This window comes from Schistocerca piceifrons, chromosome 4 (assembly GCF_021461385.2).
Source record: "Schistocerca piceifrons isolate TAMUIC-IGC-003096 chromosome 4, iqSchPice1.1, whole genome shotgun sequence".
NCBI classification, from domain to species: domain Eukaryota; kingdom Metazoa; phylum Arthropoda; class Insecta; order Orthoptera; family Acrididae; genus Schistocerca; species Schistocerca piceifrons.
The window spans coordinates 673,728,953-673,743,881 of NC_060141.1; the positions used below are offsets into that span (position 1 = coordinate 673,728,953).

The 14,929-nt window shown below is 41.4% G+C and overlaps 1 protein-coding gene across 1 annotated transcript in view; it reads left to right on the top strand.

The window, feature by feature from the left end:
* Nucleotides 1–1,348: 1,348 nt before the first annotated feature.
* Nucleotides 1,349–14,929, top strand: part of LOC124795454 (hemicentin-2-like) — a 403,018-nt gene continuing 389,437 nt past the window's right edge. Inside the window, exon 1 of the mRNA XM_047259480.1 lies at nucleotides 1,349–2,107. Within this exon, the coding sequence (XP_047115436.1) occupies nucleotides 2,014–2,107 (94 nt within the window). The 5' untranslated portion in view covers nucleotides 1,349–2,013. The remainder of the gene's footprint in view (nucleotides 2,108–14,929) is intronic.

A 14,929-nucleotide genomic window follows, 5' to 3' on the forward strand; every position in this document is an offset into this window, starting at 1 on the left:
TAACCTTTCGGACAGTGTGGCGAAATTTGGCATTAATGGGCTACAGCAGCAGATGACCGACGCGAATGCCTTTGCTAACAGCACTACATTGCTTGCAGCGCCTCTCCTGGTCTCTTCATCATATCGGCTTGATCCTGGACAATCGAAAAAACGTGGCCTGATCAGACGGGTCCCAATTTCAGGTGGTAAGAGCCGATGGTAGGGTTCGAAGCCATGGACCCAAGTTGTCAACAAGGCACTGTGCAAGCTGGTGATGGCTCCATACTGATTTGGGCAGTGTTTAGATGGAATGGATTGGATCCTCTGGTCAAACTGAACTGATCACTCACCGCAAATAAGTATGTTCGTCTACTTGCAATCATGTGCAGCCATTCATAGACTTCATGTTCCCAACAACGATGGAAATTCAGTGGATGACAACGTGCAATGTCATTGGGTCACAATTGTCCGCGATTGCTTTGAAGAACGTTCTGGACAATGACTTGGCCACCCAAACCTCCCGATATGAATCCCATCGAACAAGCATGGGACATAACCGAGACGCCTCTTCGTTCACAAAATCCTGCTCCGGTAAGCTTCCGCAGTTATAGTCGGATATAGAGGCACTATGACTCAATATTGCTGCAGGGGAATTCCTATGACTTGTTGAGTCCAAACCACGTCGCGTTTCTACACTACAGCCGATAAAAGGAGTTCCGACAGGATATTAGGAGGTTCCCTGTGACTTTGTCACCTGAGAGCTAGATTTTCTACTCAGTCCTGGGGTTCTAAGGTAACCATAACACTTAAGCTTAATACGTAAAATAATGAAAGGGTGAACAAGTTTTACATGGAAGTTTTAAAATTTGAAGTAAGAACAGTTTCTCAAGTTTAACCATGCTTTCGAACTTTGTATTTTACGTAATGAAACTGACATATATTGGAAGAGTGTGTGTTGTGCATTTTACTCATTTTTTGTCACTTTTGTCAGAATGAAGTGAAGAACATTTTCTTAAGTTCAGCCATGATTCACAAGCTATAAATTTTACCTAATGAAACTTGCACCAATTGGACCACGTCGTAAACTGGCTTTTTACGAGTAACTACGCACCCTATTTGGATATTACATGACGACTGAAACCCACTGGCAATAAAAAAGGGGAAATAAACAATGTTTCGATGGACGCGAGGATTCGATGCAGCCGTTTGTCTCGTCGAGCATCGGTGGCGGATCCGTGCGCCGACATCCGAATTAACGTCCACACGAGAGCCAGCGAGCTGCGCATGCGCGCTGGGCGACACGTCTGGCCTCTGTAGCGCCTACTGTGCGTGAGCCAGTTGCTCTCGCGGCACTGCGCGCGAAGCATGCTGGGAGGCGGGGACCTGCGTCCGCTCTGGACCCACGGGCGACAGTTGGTGTGCGCACGGCTCTCGCGTAACATCGTAAGCCACTGCGACGGACGGGTCGACGCGGTGTAATACTTTGGTCCGATAGCCCTGCGATTCAGTGGTGCATTATGGATATGAAGCGTCATTTTTCTATCTTTATCTGCTGAGTTTTTAGTATGTCTTAGAATATTTCTTTCGTACGGAAAAAAATATTATGCGACGCGCCTGTGCTAGCGGGTTAAGCGCTGCTCCATCATAATTTTTCTTTATGTCCTTTACTATCCACGAGCAACATGACATACCTGCTAAATGGCAAGTTACTGCGTTGATGCACGTGTGAAACCCTTACTGTCTCGCTACGAAGCATATATTAATTACATCATGTCTCCTAAGGGTGACAATCTATCCAAAAGCTCTTTTCTCCCTTACCGCACTACAGCATCTGTAAGACTCAATAATTCTAACAACTAAAATCAAGATAAAGTACGTAACATGGTGACAGCATTCAAATAATGCTCTCACCATCCATCGCAGGAATGTGAAGACTGCAGTGTTTTGAAGTGAAATTTATAGTTATCTTCGCAGTTCAGTGCCTCAGTATACATTGCTGACTGTTCTGTTACTACTGTTCTGTTAACTGCACACATGGGACAACTACAGCAGTCTTTGGACACCGTCCTCGCGGTGTCCACGGTGATTCTTCTACTCTTCGCTTCTGCTGGTATAGTTTCAGCCCAAGGTAAGACCGGAATTTTTTTGTTAAATTTACACTGATGAATGTAGTAAAGTCGTTAAGGTACTGGAGACGCATTAAAATTAATATTGTTCAAGTGACATCAGGAATTCTAATTTGGGTTATGTGTAAATACTTTAAGGCGAATCCTGCAACAGTTTTTTTTTAAATGAATCAAGCCGATTTCTGTCGATTAGTAATATGAGAACTTTATTTCCGTCTTTACTAATATCGTTGTCGACGCATCATTAAACTAACAGGAAGTTACATTTCTGTCGTAAAATATGTGAGATGATGTATAATAACAATGCACGTTCCATGCTTCAATAACATGCTCTCAGGAAAAGTTTTATATTATAGATTTGCGATCTCTTCCTATCTGTTTCGATCTTATTACTATAAGGCAGGGGGGAGAGAATTTCAAGTTCCAGGTTTCGTCGCATATATGGAGTAGTTTGTGAACTGAGCAATGTTTGACAGTGAAATGCGTTTTGTAACTTTCTGCTGGATTATTCGCGCCAACTCCTAAGAGGTTAAGAAATAAACAGGAAACGCAGTGCCGGATGACTAGGTAGGAGCTTGAAGTCAGTCTCTCCAAAGAAAAGTATAAGATGGAAAGAAGAAAGGAAGTAAGGAAGATTAGTGTTTAACGTCCCGTCAGTATCGAGGTTATGCGAGACGGTGAAGTGTGGAAGTGTAATGTATACATCAGAAAGTGACAATAAGACGAAGCTTTATGTCAGTTCGTGATGGATTAGTAAGAAGGCACATTAGACGAACTCGTCAAGGCTTTGTTGATCTTTTTGCTTTGCAGTCGTTCACATTAAGATATATATATGGGTAGTTTACTCCATCTATCTCAATGGACAACTAGCTCTTATAAGTGAAGAAAGATGAAAATTGTTGTAAAATAGAAGCACACACACTTGTTTCTAAGATAACAAGTATATTTAGCTTAGAATGTGCATTTGATATCAATTTGTTCTTTTTCATTTACAATAAATTACAAAACTATACATAACTCACGGTTTTACCTGAATACTTCATCTTATTAAGGAATACTGAAAGAAATGTGCTCTTCGTACTTGTTAAATTTCGTAGTGTTCCCACAGGTAAACCTGCAACAATTGGTATGTTTTAAAAAGTTGCCGACTCTATGGTGAGTGTTATACGTTAGCAGGAAGATGTGACACAGTTTCGCAGGGGCCTGTCAGCCTTATAGAGATACATGCGAAACGTATTGAAGATGATCTACATAGAAACGACTATAGTTCCCGGAATCCACATTCCGATAGCTGTTTTTTTCCCATGCGTGTGAATAAGCAAGCTGGGTTTCTCGGTGCGATGCCTGACTGTTCTTGGTAATGAAGATCGGATAGATGGTGGATAATGTATTAGTAAGATAGTGAGCCACAAGGCAGGGCACAAGATGATTTCCTGGCACCGGAGGTGACAGCACAATGTCGATCTCACGGCCTGCAACGGCACGTGATACGGGGCGTGGTCGTAGGGCTATGCCTTAGTGTCTTAGACCTAGTCAATCCGAAGATTACCCACAAGTAAAAGAACAAATTAGAGGAAGCACTAAAATATAGTTGTTACGCATATATGGAGGAAAAAGCATATAACAGAGAATGTAAACGTATTGCTGCGTAACACTGCGTCCAGCGGCAAAGCGTAATATTTGCGCCGATGTGTGAATTGAGACAACAGTCCAAACCGAAAAATATTTTACAGTGTTCATTGCTCGATTCCTTCAAATGACAATATTACACATTACAAAAATCCTTCAGGCACATTCATCTTCAATACGTTTCGCATATAGAACTATGACAGACCTGAAGATCGGGTAAGCAGAGGTTGCGAAGCACGTGGTTTTACGATTAATCGCCAGCGAAACGCAATGTTTCTTCGCTGTCACCACGAACGTCGACGGAAATACGGTATGAACATTGCCCAGGATTCTAAGCGTAGGCTTCCGCGGCCGTTGTCCCTTTCAATATAACTGTTCACGGTACGTAATCGCATTGTCACTATGTACTCGTAAAATTGTCTGACGTTTCGGCCACTGTTGCATGTGGTCTTCCTTGGGCAGTTTTGTTGACTGCTAAGCGAGAAAATCTTTTGTTCTTATATGCTGGAGGAGGAAGTTATTATCACAATCCGGTAGGGTAGTGCGGATGAGGAGGAGGGGCGTCACACGTACTTTATTGGTCTTTTCTTGTTTCCTGTCACTGATAGAAATACATAGTCCGAAGAATTTTATTGACGCTGCAGGAGCGGTATACCACCTCAGACATGCTGTGGTTCGCTTTATGACTACACTCGCATTTACATTTAGACAGTTACAGTAACAGAAGAACACAGAAGAGCAGATGGATAGATCGAGTGACAATTGAGGAGGTACTGATTCGAACAGGGGAAAAACGAAATTTAGGCAAGCTTCCCTAAAAGAAGGGGTCGGTTGGTAGAATACATCCCGAGGGTTCAGAGAATTGTTAATTTGGTGCTGGAGATAAGTCATTGAAAGGGGGAGATATTGTGGAAGGAGACCAAGGTGAATGCACTCAGCAGATTGAGAAGGACGTAGGTTGCAGTAAACGGAGATGAAATTTGCACAGGATAGAGCAGCATGGAGAGCAGCATCAAACCATACTGAAGACAGCAACAAGAAACAACAGCAGCAGGAGTAACAGCCTCTCAGAAAGTGAACCTAAAGGCCCGTATCATCGTAGTCGTTCAGTAGACCTCTTTGTTTGATGAACCGAGTAGTGTGCTGAGCAAAAGAAAACAGCACATTCTGAATGTGGAGAAATTATTTTCCTTTTACCAGCTGATTTATTTGCATTTTTTGCTTGACCAGTTTCGAAATATCAAATTCCATTTTCAAGTGCTTGTGTCCAAATACCCCACTCGGTCCGCAACTACGATTCGTGCCCTGGCCCTAGCACCATAGCTTCCTGGACGTATATAGACAATTTCAAAACATAGGGTGTCACTCACTTTAATATATAAAGTCATATCATAGCGTTATTTGAGAATGAATACAAAACTAGTTTGGTATTTCTGATGTAATGACAGTAAAAGGCACATTTAAAAATGAAATTTGAAATATTCAATCCGGTATAGCTAAAAAAATGAATTAACTCGGTGTTCTAAGGAAAGTAATCTGCCCACATTCAATAATTTATTCTCCTTGCCCAACACCCACAGCTTTAGTGAGATGAACACAGCTGTAGTAAGATGAAGAAAACCAAGCAATTATCACACTCAAACATCTCGAGATTCGGTAATAATCCGTAAACAACGCAAAGTAGCAAATATATATTCAAAAATATATTCGAATGATCAGTGCTCGCTACTTTTATCCGTGAAGACATCGTAGCAAGTATGGTTCCGGGATTGGCTTTGGAGTCCTTAACGACAGAAATATTTTTAAATTATTCTTGCCACGGCTTTCAGGGTAGCCTTTCGTCAAATAGGTTTCAAATTCTGCAGACGGTAAGAGAGATAGTACGTAGAGAGGTAAGCCTCGGCCCAGTTACGTGATGTTTACCTGGCAATGAAAATGAATCTTCTGGTTCAAATGGCTCTGAGAGCTATGGGACTTAACATCTGAGGTCTTCAGTCCCCTAGAACGTAGAACTACTTAAACCTAACTAACCTAAGGACACCACACACATCCATGCCCGAGGCAGGATTAGAACCTGCGACCGTAGCGGTCGCGCGATTCCAGACTGAAGCACCTAGAACCACTCGGCCACTTAGGTCGGCTAAATCTTCTGTATCCGAGGGTTGTCCATAATATTTTTTTCTCATTTCACAGTCAAAGTAGGCCGTAATCTCTTTGTTATCCGAGAAATTGGCCAATATCATCCGTGGGTCATTTTCAATCACATATTTTAAGCTTCACGCTTTATTTCACTTTCTAATACACTCATCAGTCAAAACCTTATGACCACATATTTAATAGCGTGTTTTTCCACTTTTAAAACACAATACAACAGAGACTGTACTTGGCATGGATTCTGCAAGTCCTTGACAGGATTGGAGAAGTACGTGGCAACTGATGTCTGTGCAGAGGTCAATCAGTTCCCGTAAATTACGGGATGGCGGTTTATGGTCACGCAGCTGGCGACAAGTGTATTGCAATTGGTATATGTCAGGCACATTTTCTGGCCAAGAGATCAATGTGAGTTCACTGTGATGCTCCTCAAACCACCGCGGCACTAGTCTGACCTTGCAACATGGATAGTTATCAAGGTGAAAGATGTCATCGCTGTAGGGTGAGATTTCAAGCATGAAGCGATACAGATGGTACGCAATAACGTTCATGTACTTCACTGCTGTCATCATGCCTTCGATTACCGCCACAGATCTCATGGAAGCTTAACTCAAAGTACTCCACAGTGTAACTCTGCCATCACCGGCCCTCATCTGTGGCGCTGTGCATGTTTCGTGAAGCCATTCGCCTAGATGACGGCTTATACGGACCTAACCATATACCTAGTGTAACAAGAAATGCTATTCATTCGACAAGAGACACGTTTCTATTGATCCACGGTGAAAACTCAGTGGTGCTGTGCTCACTGCATTCATAACTGACGATGCCATTGGGTCAGCACAATAATACGAAGGGGTCGTTTAATGTTGAGCTCCTGGTTCAACACGGCCTTCGAACGGCGTGCTCTGAAACACCTGTACCTGCACCAGCAGTGTGCTCTGTCGTCAGATCTACCACAGATCGCTGTCTATGCTGGTTTACACAGTGTCGGATCCACCAACCTCTCTACGTTCTGTGATGACACGTGGTCTTTCAATATCATACTGCGACCAGCTTCGTCGTTTCCGAGATTCTCGTTTCCAGCCGCAGCGCTGCAGCAATGCCTCCTAGCCTAAACCGTTTATATCCGTGGATATCTGTACCAGCGGCGCTTATCTTCGATATAATGGCTGACCATTCGTCTGTCTTTCACTTACATTGCTTCCTTACTGCGTTGCGTGCGCGCATCACCACCAGGAGGCATTTCAACCTCGCGGTGGGCAGTCTTCATAATGTTTTGGCTCATCAGTACACATCGCTGTGAGATGAAGCGTGATGCTTAAAATATGTCTCTGAAACTAATTCGCGGTTGAAACTGGTCAACTGCATGGATAATAAACAGATTACAGCCTACTTGGACTAAGCTTTCATTCTCAAAACACGCAGGGGCTGTGAACCCTTACAAAAATAAAATTTTAAAAGAATTTCCACCTTTACATGTTACTTTTATAATAATTCTCATCAAATTGTCTCTCTTTTCAACCTCCTCGAGTTCCGCTGCGGTAGGTGCACGAAGTATTTCACAATACTTACTTGCACTATGAAGTATTCGTTTCCGCAAAAAGCGAAAAGCAAATACGACGTTAAGTGCCTGTAGCAGCTGATGAACAGTTGGTCGACAATCTGAATGTTTCCCTCTACAAAAATCGGGGAATTCCCATACGAGGAGGTCATTTCAGCTTTATCCGAAAAAGAAGGTATCTCAAATAAAATGAATTTTATAAATATCCATTATTTTGTTGGATTCTACCTCAGTGGTTAGGGACATGCATGAAACTGTGTAACTGTTTAGCTTTTCTTCACTTCTTCCTTTTTCCCGTTCCTTTCACGGTGTCTGAATGTTAATCTGGTTTTGACGGTGTTACTGTTAGGGACTGGCTACATGTTACCCCTGTGTGAAAGTATGAGGCAGCTATCGAAATATCTGTGTCATTAAAACGGGATGTCAATACCAGCTCGGTATTCACCTAGACGAGTATGGGAAACCACCTACAAACCACAGCTAGCCAGACCGACACACCCACCCTCGTCGGTAATCCGCCGGGCAGATTCGATCCGGGACCAGAGCTCTTGCCGCCCCCTCCCCCCCCCCCCCCCTCCCTTGCTCAAATCCCAGAAGCGGCGTGCTAACGTAAGTGGCTATGCGAGGCACCACTCGTTTAGAGACCTGTATGAAGCTGCGAAAACTGACACGCGATGTCTCGACATAGATAAACCAAATTACTCTCGCGACATTTAACTATCGTGTCAAGTACGTCGACGATCATTCTTCTGGGGGCATCTCAGGCTACTGTTTCGAGTTCGCTTTTTGCACTTCGTTTCATTTCATATGAATCAGCGTATTCCAACAAGTTAACCATATTTCAGTTAATCAAGTGGTGGAATAATGTCGTATGCTACTATTTACTGTAGGCTCTATCTTTTAAAAGCTATTGACACTGTTTGACATCTCCCATTTATTTTGTATAATAGCTTACCGACAGGACTATGTTCCTATTAACATTGGAAGTGCCATATAAGAGCTATTAAAGTAATGTCTACTATTACAACACACATCTATCAATGTATTTTCCACCTATTTAGTGATTAGTGAAGACGAAACATGGGCTGTTTTTATCCATTAGTCCTCATTCGAATATTTCGCAACTACATGTGTAATAAGCAGGTAGTTCACCGACACGAATATGCTCCTATTAACATTGGAAGTGCTTTATATCAGTTGCTGAAGTAACTATCTATATTTACAACGCACTTCCATCAATGCGTTTTCCAACAATCCAATGAAGTAAAGAAGACGAAATGTTTGCCGATTTTATCCCTTAGCTCTCATTCAAATTTCTCACAATCGTAGGTTTAATAAGGAGATAGTTATGATTCACGTGCAATCTCTTAAGCATGCTTTCTACGGGGTTTTCATTTAACACGCAGTAAGTTACATAATTTACATCTTTACATTTTCGTGACGACTGTCTCTACAGATATCATTCAGCTTTCCTCCTGCAACTTTGCAACCTACCAGTGTACTATATACTAATGAGGTAGAGCAGAAAATTTTTGAACTCTGGCGTCAACACGTTTTAGTTGTTGTCTGAATTTCTTTTCCGTTGGTGACTGCCAGCATTTGAAAAATCGATATGTCTTACATTCAAGCGCTGTTACAATCTTTACGTATCCTACTAGAGGGGTAGTTAAAATATTTGTCTACAGGGGGTAGTCACAATATTTCCATCTTAGTGTTATTTATATCCCTGATCTTCCTCGACGCCTATTGCCTCGAGTTTAGGCGGGAGGGCGCTCGGACTCCGAATGATATTGCGTCTCTCCGTCATTGATCTGCTTGAACAGAGAAACGCATTGAGAATAAATCCCTCAGTATAGAGTGCAGAGTCGTTGAAATGAAATGTGGTGACCATCTCAAACTGTGTACTGTAGCTTAACTCGAACTCATTTCTCTGGCTTTCGGGAGATGCAAAGCTTCAGGCGGTCAACAAAGGATGGAGATCTGGGTTTCATTTCTGGTTTGCACACAGCTGTAATCTCTCATAATGGTTCATTTCGCATACGTTATCGAGACGTATTTCAACTACATGCTCGTTGACGCACTATTTCTTTAACAACCAATGGCATGCCTTAGCAAATGCAGGTTTTCACCTCCTACTTCGTCTTCCCATCTGCCATATGCAGTTAGTTACCGATGAGTCTCCCTTTTCTGTCATCAGTATTGTAATTTAAAGGCATTTAGACGTTGAATTATTAACCGAAAATCTAGGGAGATGTATGGAATTAATTTAGACTAAGTAGTAAGTAATAAGTATCATCGTGCCTGGAGTGACAAAGAACTCACTGTTAGTTGATTAATGATAAATGACCAGAGATAGCACCAGCTATATCCAATATATCTAGACTAATGACCCTTGACAGGTTGTAAGAGTAGTCTGTTCTTCTCCCACACACTTTTTCTTTGTAGCCACAGACGAAACCGTTATTATTGATGACCATACTTTAATCTATGTATAGATATTGGCATCCATTATTTCGGCTTTGAAAGATGCTTCTTATACTCGCTGCTTACTTGAGTACTCTAAGATTTAAAACACTGTGTACAAGAGGTGAGGGAACTTGCAGGAAACAGTACGTATGGAGCTTTCAGAGTTACTTAATTCACAACTTGTAGCTCAAAATGTAAATGTATATTACCACGAAATCACCAAAGCATGCTCAGCAGTCAAATAGCAGCGAAATGGGTTGGAAATTTGAGTCCAAATTCGTACAGAAGAAAATGGTGACCACTTATAATTTGCGCTTTATAAACAAAGGACACTCCAAAACGGCTAGAACTCTGTTAGCTATTCATAGCATCGGGTACAGATTTTATGCCGTCGGAAAGACTGTTTAACATAGTTAATCAAAAGTTACAATTTCGAACATCTTCGCTTCAGTTTGCGCTTTTATTTAGTGAGCGAGACATGTTTTAAAATTCATTATCAACAGTTACGATGGTAGAATCAAAACTGCCGTTGGATGAGGTCTAACGTGATTCGTAGTTTCATTTCTTCCGCCAAGATTGGTGATAATGAAAGTAAAAGTTGAAACATGTTGGGGTCAAGGTCACTAAATAGATGATTAAAATTGAGCAGAGGGAATGAAGATGATGTAGTTTAATGAGTTCATGGTAACTACAATACGTGGATCATACGATTCAAAAAACATATTTCTATTTGTTACGCTCTTCATTCAACGGCCAAGGGCCTTGGAAGAAAGCGGAATATCGATGGCTAACATTCCGTCGGCTGCAAGGTCATCGGAGTTGGGTGGTTTATCGGAGCCAAAGGTTATTTATTCACTTCTGATGTGGAGTCGAAATCTGAATTTTGGTATCGGGTGGGGAGAGGGGGCGTTGAGTTCATAGAAATTTTGCATCACCATGTCGTCCCCAAATTTTCTAGAGTAAACGAAGTTCTTTACTTAATCTTTCATATTACGAACTACAGTAGCGAGAAAATTTCCGAGAATGTTAATTCTGAAAGCTATGTAGCAAAGAACGTTTTCTCTCTCACTCACTTTTTGTAGAGGTGCTAGTGCATTTCTGTGGGAGTATGCAGCCCATAGCCCCTCCACCCCTTTTAGAATAGCTTCTGATGAATTAAGAGAATAACGAGAAATTTAGCAGCTGTAAAGTGTAATAGTTCTTACAAGGGAACCTCCCATCGAACCCCCCTCAGATTTAGGTATACGTTGGCACAGTTGGTAGGCCTTGAAAAACTGAACACAGATCAATCGAGAAAACAGGAAGAAGTTCTGTGGAACTATGAAAAAAAAAAAAATAAGCAAAATATACAAACCGAGTAGTCCATGCGCAGATAGGCAACATCAAGGACACTGTGGGCGCAGGAGCGCCGGGGTCCCGTGATTAGCGTGAGCAGCTGCAAAACGAGAGGTCCTTGGTGCAAGTCTCCCCTCGAGAGAAAAGTTTAAATTTTTATTTTCAGACAGTTGTTATCTGTCCGCCCGTCCGTCCGATGCGAGGTAACTGCGCCGTAGTGTGGGGACGCTACACCTAAAAAATCATCGAAACACACGACGTCAGTCGACTACAGCGCGCGGGAGAATGAGTATTCCTGCTAACGAGGCTCCCTGGCTGGCAGTTGGCTGTTCGCTACTTTGGAAGATAGTGCTTTAAATACCTATGATGTATTCCGTGGGCAATATGAATCCAGCAAATATAGCTCGCGACTTCAGTAACAATGTCAATGAATATTTTCCGAAATGTAAGGAATCGCACGGTTTTGCGGTGCGGTCGCAAAACACAGACACTAAACTTATTATAGTGGACAGAGACGTCAATGAACGAACGGACAGATCATAACTCTGCAAAAATAAAGAATGTAAACTTTACACTCGAGGGAAGACTTGAACCAAGGATCTCTCGTTCCGCAGATGCTCACGCTAACCACGGGACCACGGCGCTCCTTAGCTCACACCCTCCGTGATGTTGCCTACTACTCAGTTTGTATATTTTGCTTATTTTTTTTCATAGTTCCACACAACTTCTTCCTGTTTTCTCGATTGATCTGTGTTCAGTTTTTCAAGGCCTATTCACTGTGCCTACTTATAACTAAAACTGAGGTGGGTGCGATTCGGAGGTTCCCTTGTTAGAGGTAGACAGTCAGTCAAAATTCAAAGCTTGAATGTGAAGACTTCTTTTGTGTAAGGGGTCGTGTTCACATTCGTTTCGGAACATTCTCGTTTACGCTTCGGTGATTGTGGAACGTTCACAACCATGTGACGAATAGTGATTAGAGAGTTACATATAGCAGATATTCAGCAAAAAGTGTAAGGGTGGTGTAGATACCGTATATACGCAGAAAAGAAAATCATGTTCACAGTCAGCTTTTACTTCCGCGATATGTAAAAATAACTTTTTACATATTTGAGCTGATCATGACGAATTTCTTTCTACTTCTCTGATACTGGTATCGGAGTCGACGGGATATTAAAGTTGAAGATAAATTTTTTAACGAGACACTAAAATATCACAGCCACTTTGTTTCCAGACGCAGTGGTCTTACGAGCTGATCTTAAACGGTATCAAAGTACTGCATGCTCATTGAATGTTACAGGACACCTAAAGATTGCTTTGAATAAGTTTCTGTTCGAGAATCAGTAATCCGTCAACAATTGTAATCAGGTACTGTAGCTACGTTTCGTTTATAAAATAGTTACTTGTCAGCAACTCTTGCCGCGCATCCTTAAAGTGACTGAATAATAGTTTTAACGATAGAAATTGGAATTCTCTCTCTCTTTAACCTGGAATTGGATATCAGGAATCCAATAGAACGGGAAGTAGCCTGTCGCCACACATGAAGGATTTCTTTCGGTTAGAATTCTCCGTCTCACCTCATTTTTGCCTTCCTGGTGTATGAGTGCCAATGAAACGATAGATAGTACAGAATATAGTAGATTTACAACATAATCGTTAATTCAACTTTCTCTTAACGTATTGGCGATATATCGTATCTATCACTGAGTCGTACGTGTTAAGTGTGAATTTGATAGGTGCAATGGTAGAGCCTGTAAAAGTGTTCGCTGAATAAACTATCGAAGGCCAGGGAGTCTATTATTTAATGAGATATTCTGGTTTCCAAACGTAAGATATTTATAAAACGTTTGGGTAAAATGTCTGTTATAGGGGTTGACACTCGACCTCTGGTGGCACTGTAAACAAACAAAAAAATAATCATCTTTGTGACTGCAGTTTCAGAGTCCACTTGATTTTATAGACTGTTATACAAGATATCAGTCAGTGCTTACACAACCAAAAGTCACATGCACCACTGACAAGGGTGGATACCCCAAAATTACATACACATCCAACAAACAATTACCCTTGGTGCTAACTCGTTCATTGGGTATCATTCACAAAGGTTTTCTCTTTTCTTGCCGCCTTCTTTCTAATCTAAGAAATGTTCTTATTTGTTTTGGACTGTAGTATTTCAATGGAGACGGATCATCTATAAACATCTCTCTAGTTTCAGTAAAGAGCTAGCTGTTACATTCAGATAACTTAACTATTCGAATTGAATGAGTCTCTGGGCTTGTTTATGTGCTGTAAGATATTCTTTCTAGATAACTTTGATCCCTCTCGGTTATGACACAGCAAATACGCATTCGGCCCGACAATTTTATTTTTGATATTTGTGTCATAATGGCAGCTCGTGAAGAGTTATCGAAAATAAATATTGACAGCAAACGTATGACACGCGAACAGCTTGCACTCTTCACAATAAGCCACATACGAAGCGTAAGATGCAGGTTTTTAGGTTTACTGGTTACTATGAACAGTTCTCGTTATCCTCATTTTTTTTCTCTAACTAACCTATACCTCTCGTGACGTCGCTTTACTGGTTGCTTAATCTCTACGGTGCACTGAACAGAACAGGTAGCCTTGGACTACGAGCGATGTGGGACTCTGGCTAACACATTTTGCTCGCATTCCTGAGGATGGCTGTTCCTAAACTCCTTCGGACTGTTGAATTTTAGATTTTTAATAATTTGCCTGAACTCGTTAATGTAAATAACGAAATGATTCCCATAAAAGCGGTCGGTTGACACACATTCGGAAGGACAGCTGTGCAAAGCACAACCCGCTATCAAAAATTAAGTTTATTTCGGTTTCCCCAAATCGGGTAAGGATATGACAGATAATATTTCCCATCCCTTGCTAACCCAAGCATACCCTCTGTCGACGGGACAATAAAACTTAGTATTACGTTCTCCGAAATTATGTTTCGAAATACCCCTGCATCTTACGCTTCGTATGTGGTTTATTGTGAAGAGTGTCAAGCTGTTCGCGTGTCACACTGTCAATATATATTTTCGATAACTCTTCACGAGCTGTCATTATGACATACTCATCAACTACACTTTACTTAGAATGATTGTTGCTGTGTAACAGCTCATAATGTTAGCATTAATATTTTTAAATACACGTCACCATCTCACGAGTTACTAATAACCTTTCTTAAGGTATTCATTGTTAATGATGATATGTTCCCTTGTTCAAGTTCGAGTAATCTTTAAGCGTATTTCCTCATGCCGATGAAGCATACATATCTTCGTCTAATGTCCTTTATGTTTATCATTAAAGTGAAAGATTTTGTCTTGTAAGAGTAAATTGTGCTTTAAACGTCACCAAATGCAGTTAACTTTGAGATTTCTTAAAGCTGTCTGTGGTGTTGGAGTTGACAATACCACATTTAATCCATAATGCCGTGCATTGATGCGAAACTGTCAACGGAAGCTGTTTGCTGGAACTATGCTAACGAAAAGCAGCCATAGACGGGTCGTTACTGTGACTGTTTCGTTAACATACTTCCAGTAAACAGCTTCATGCGAATAAAATCTGTTGACAGTTTCACATCCGTGCACGAATTGTACCTAATAAAAATCGCTACAATCCTACAAAGTATTCTCTCTTCTGTCGCAACGTCTTCGCTTGATTATCT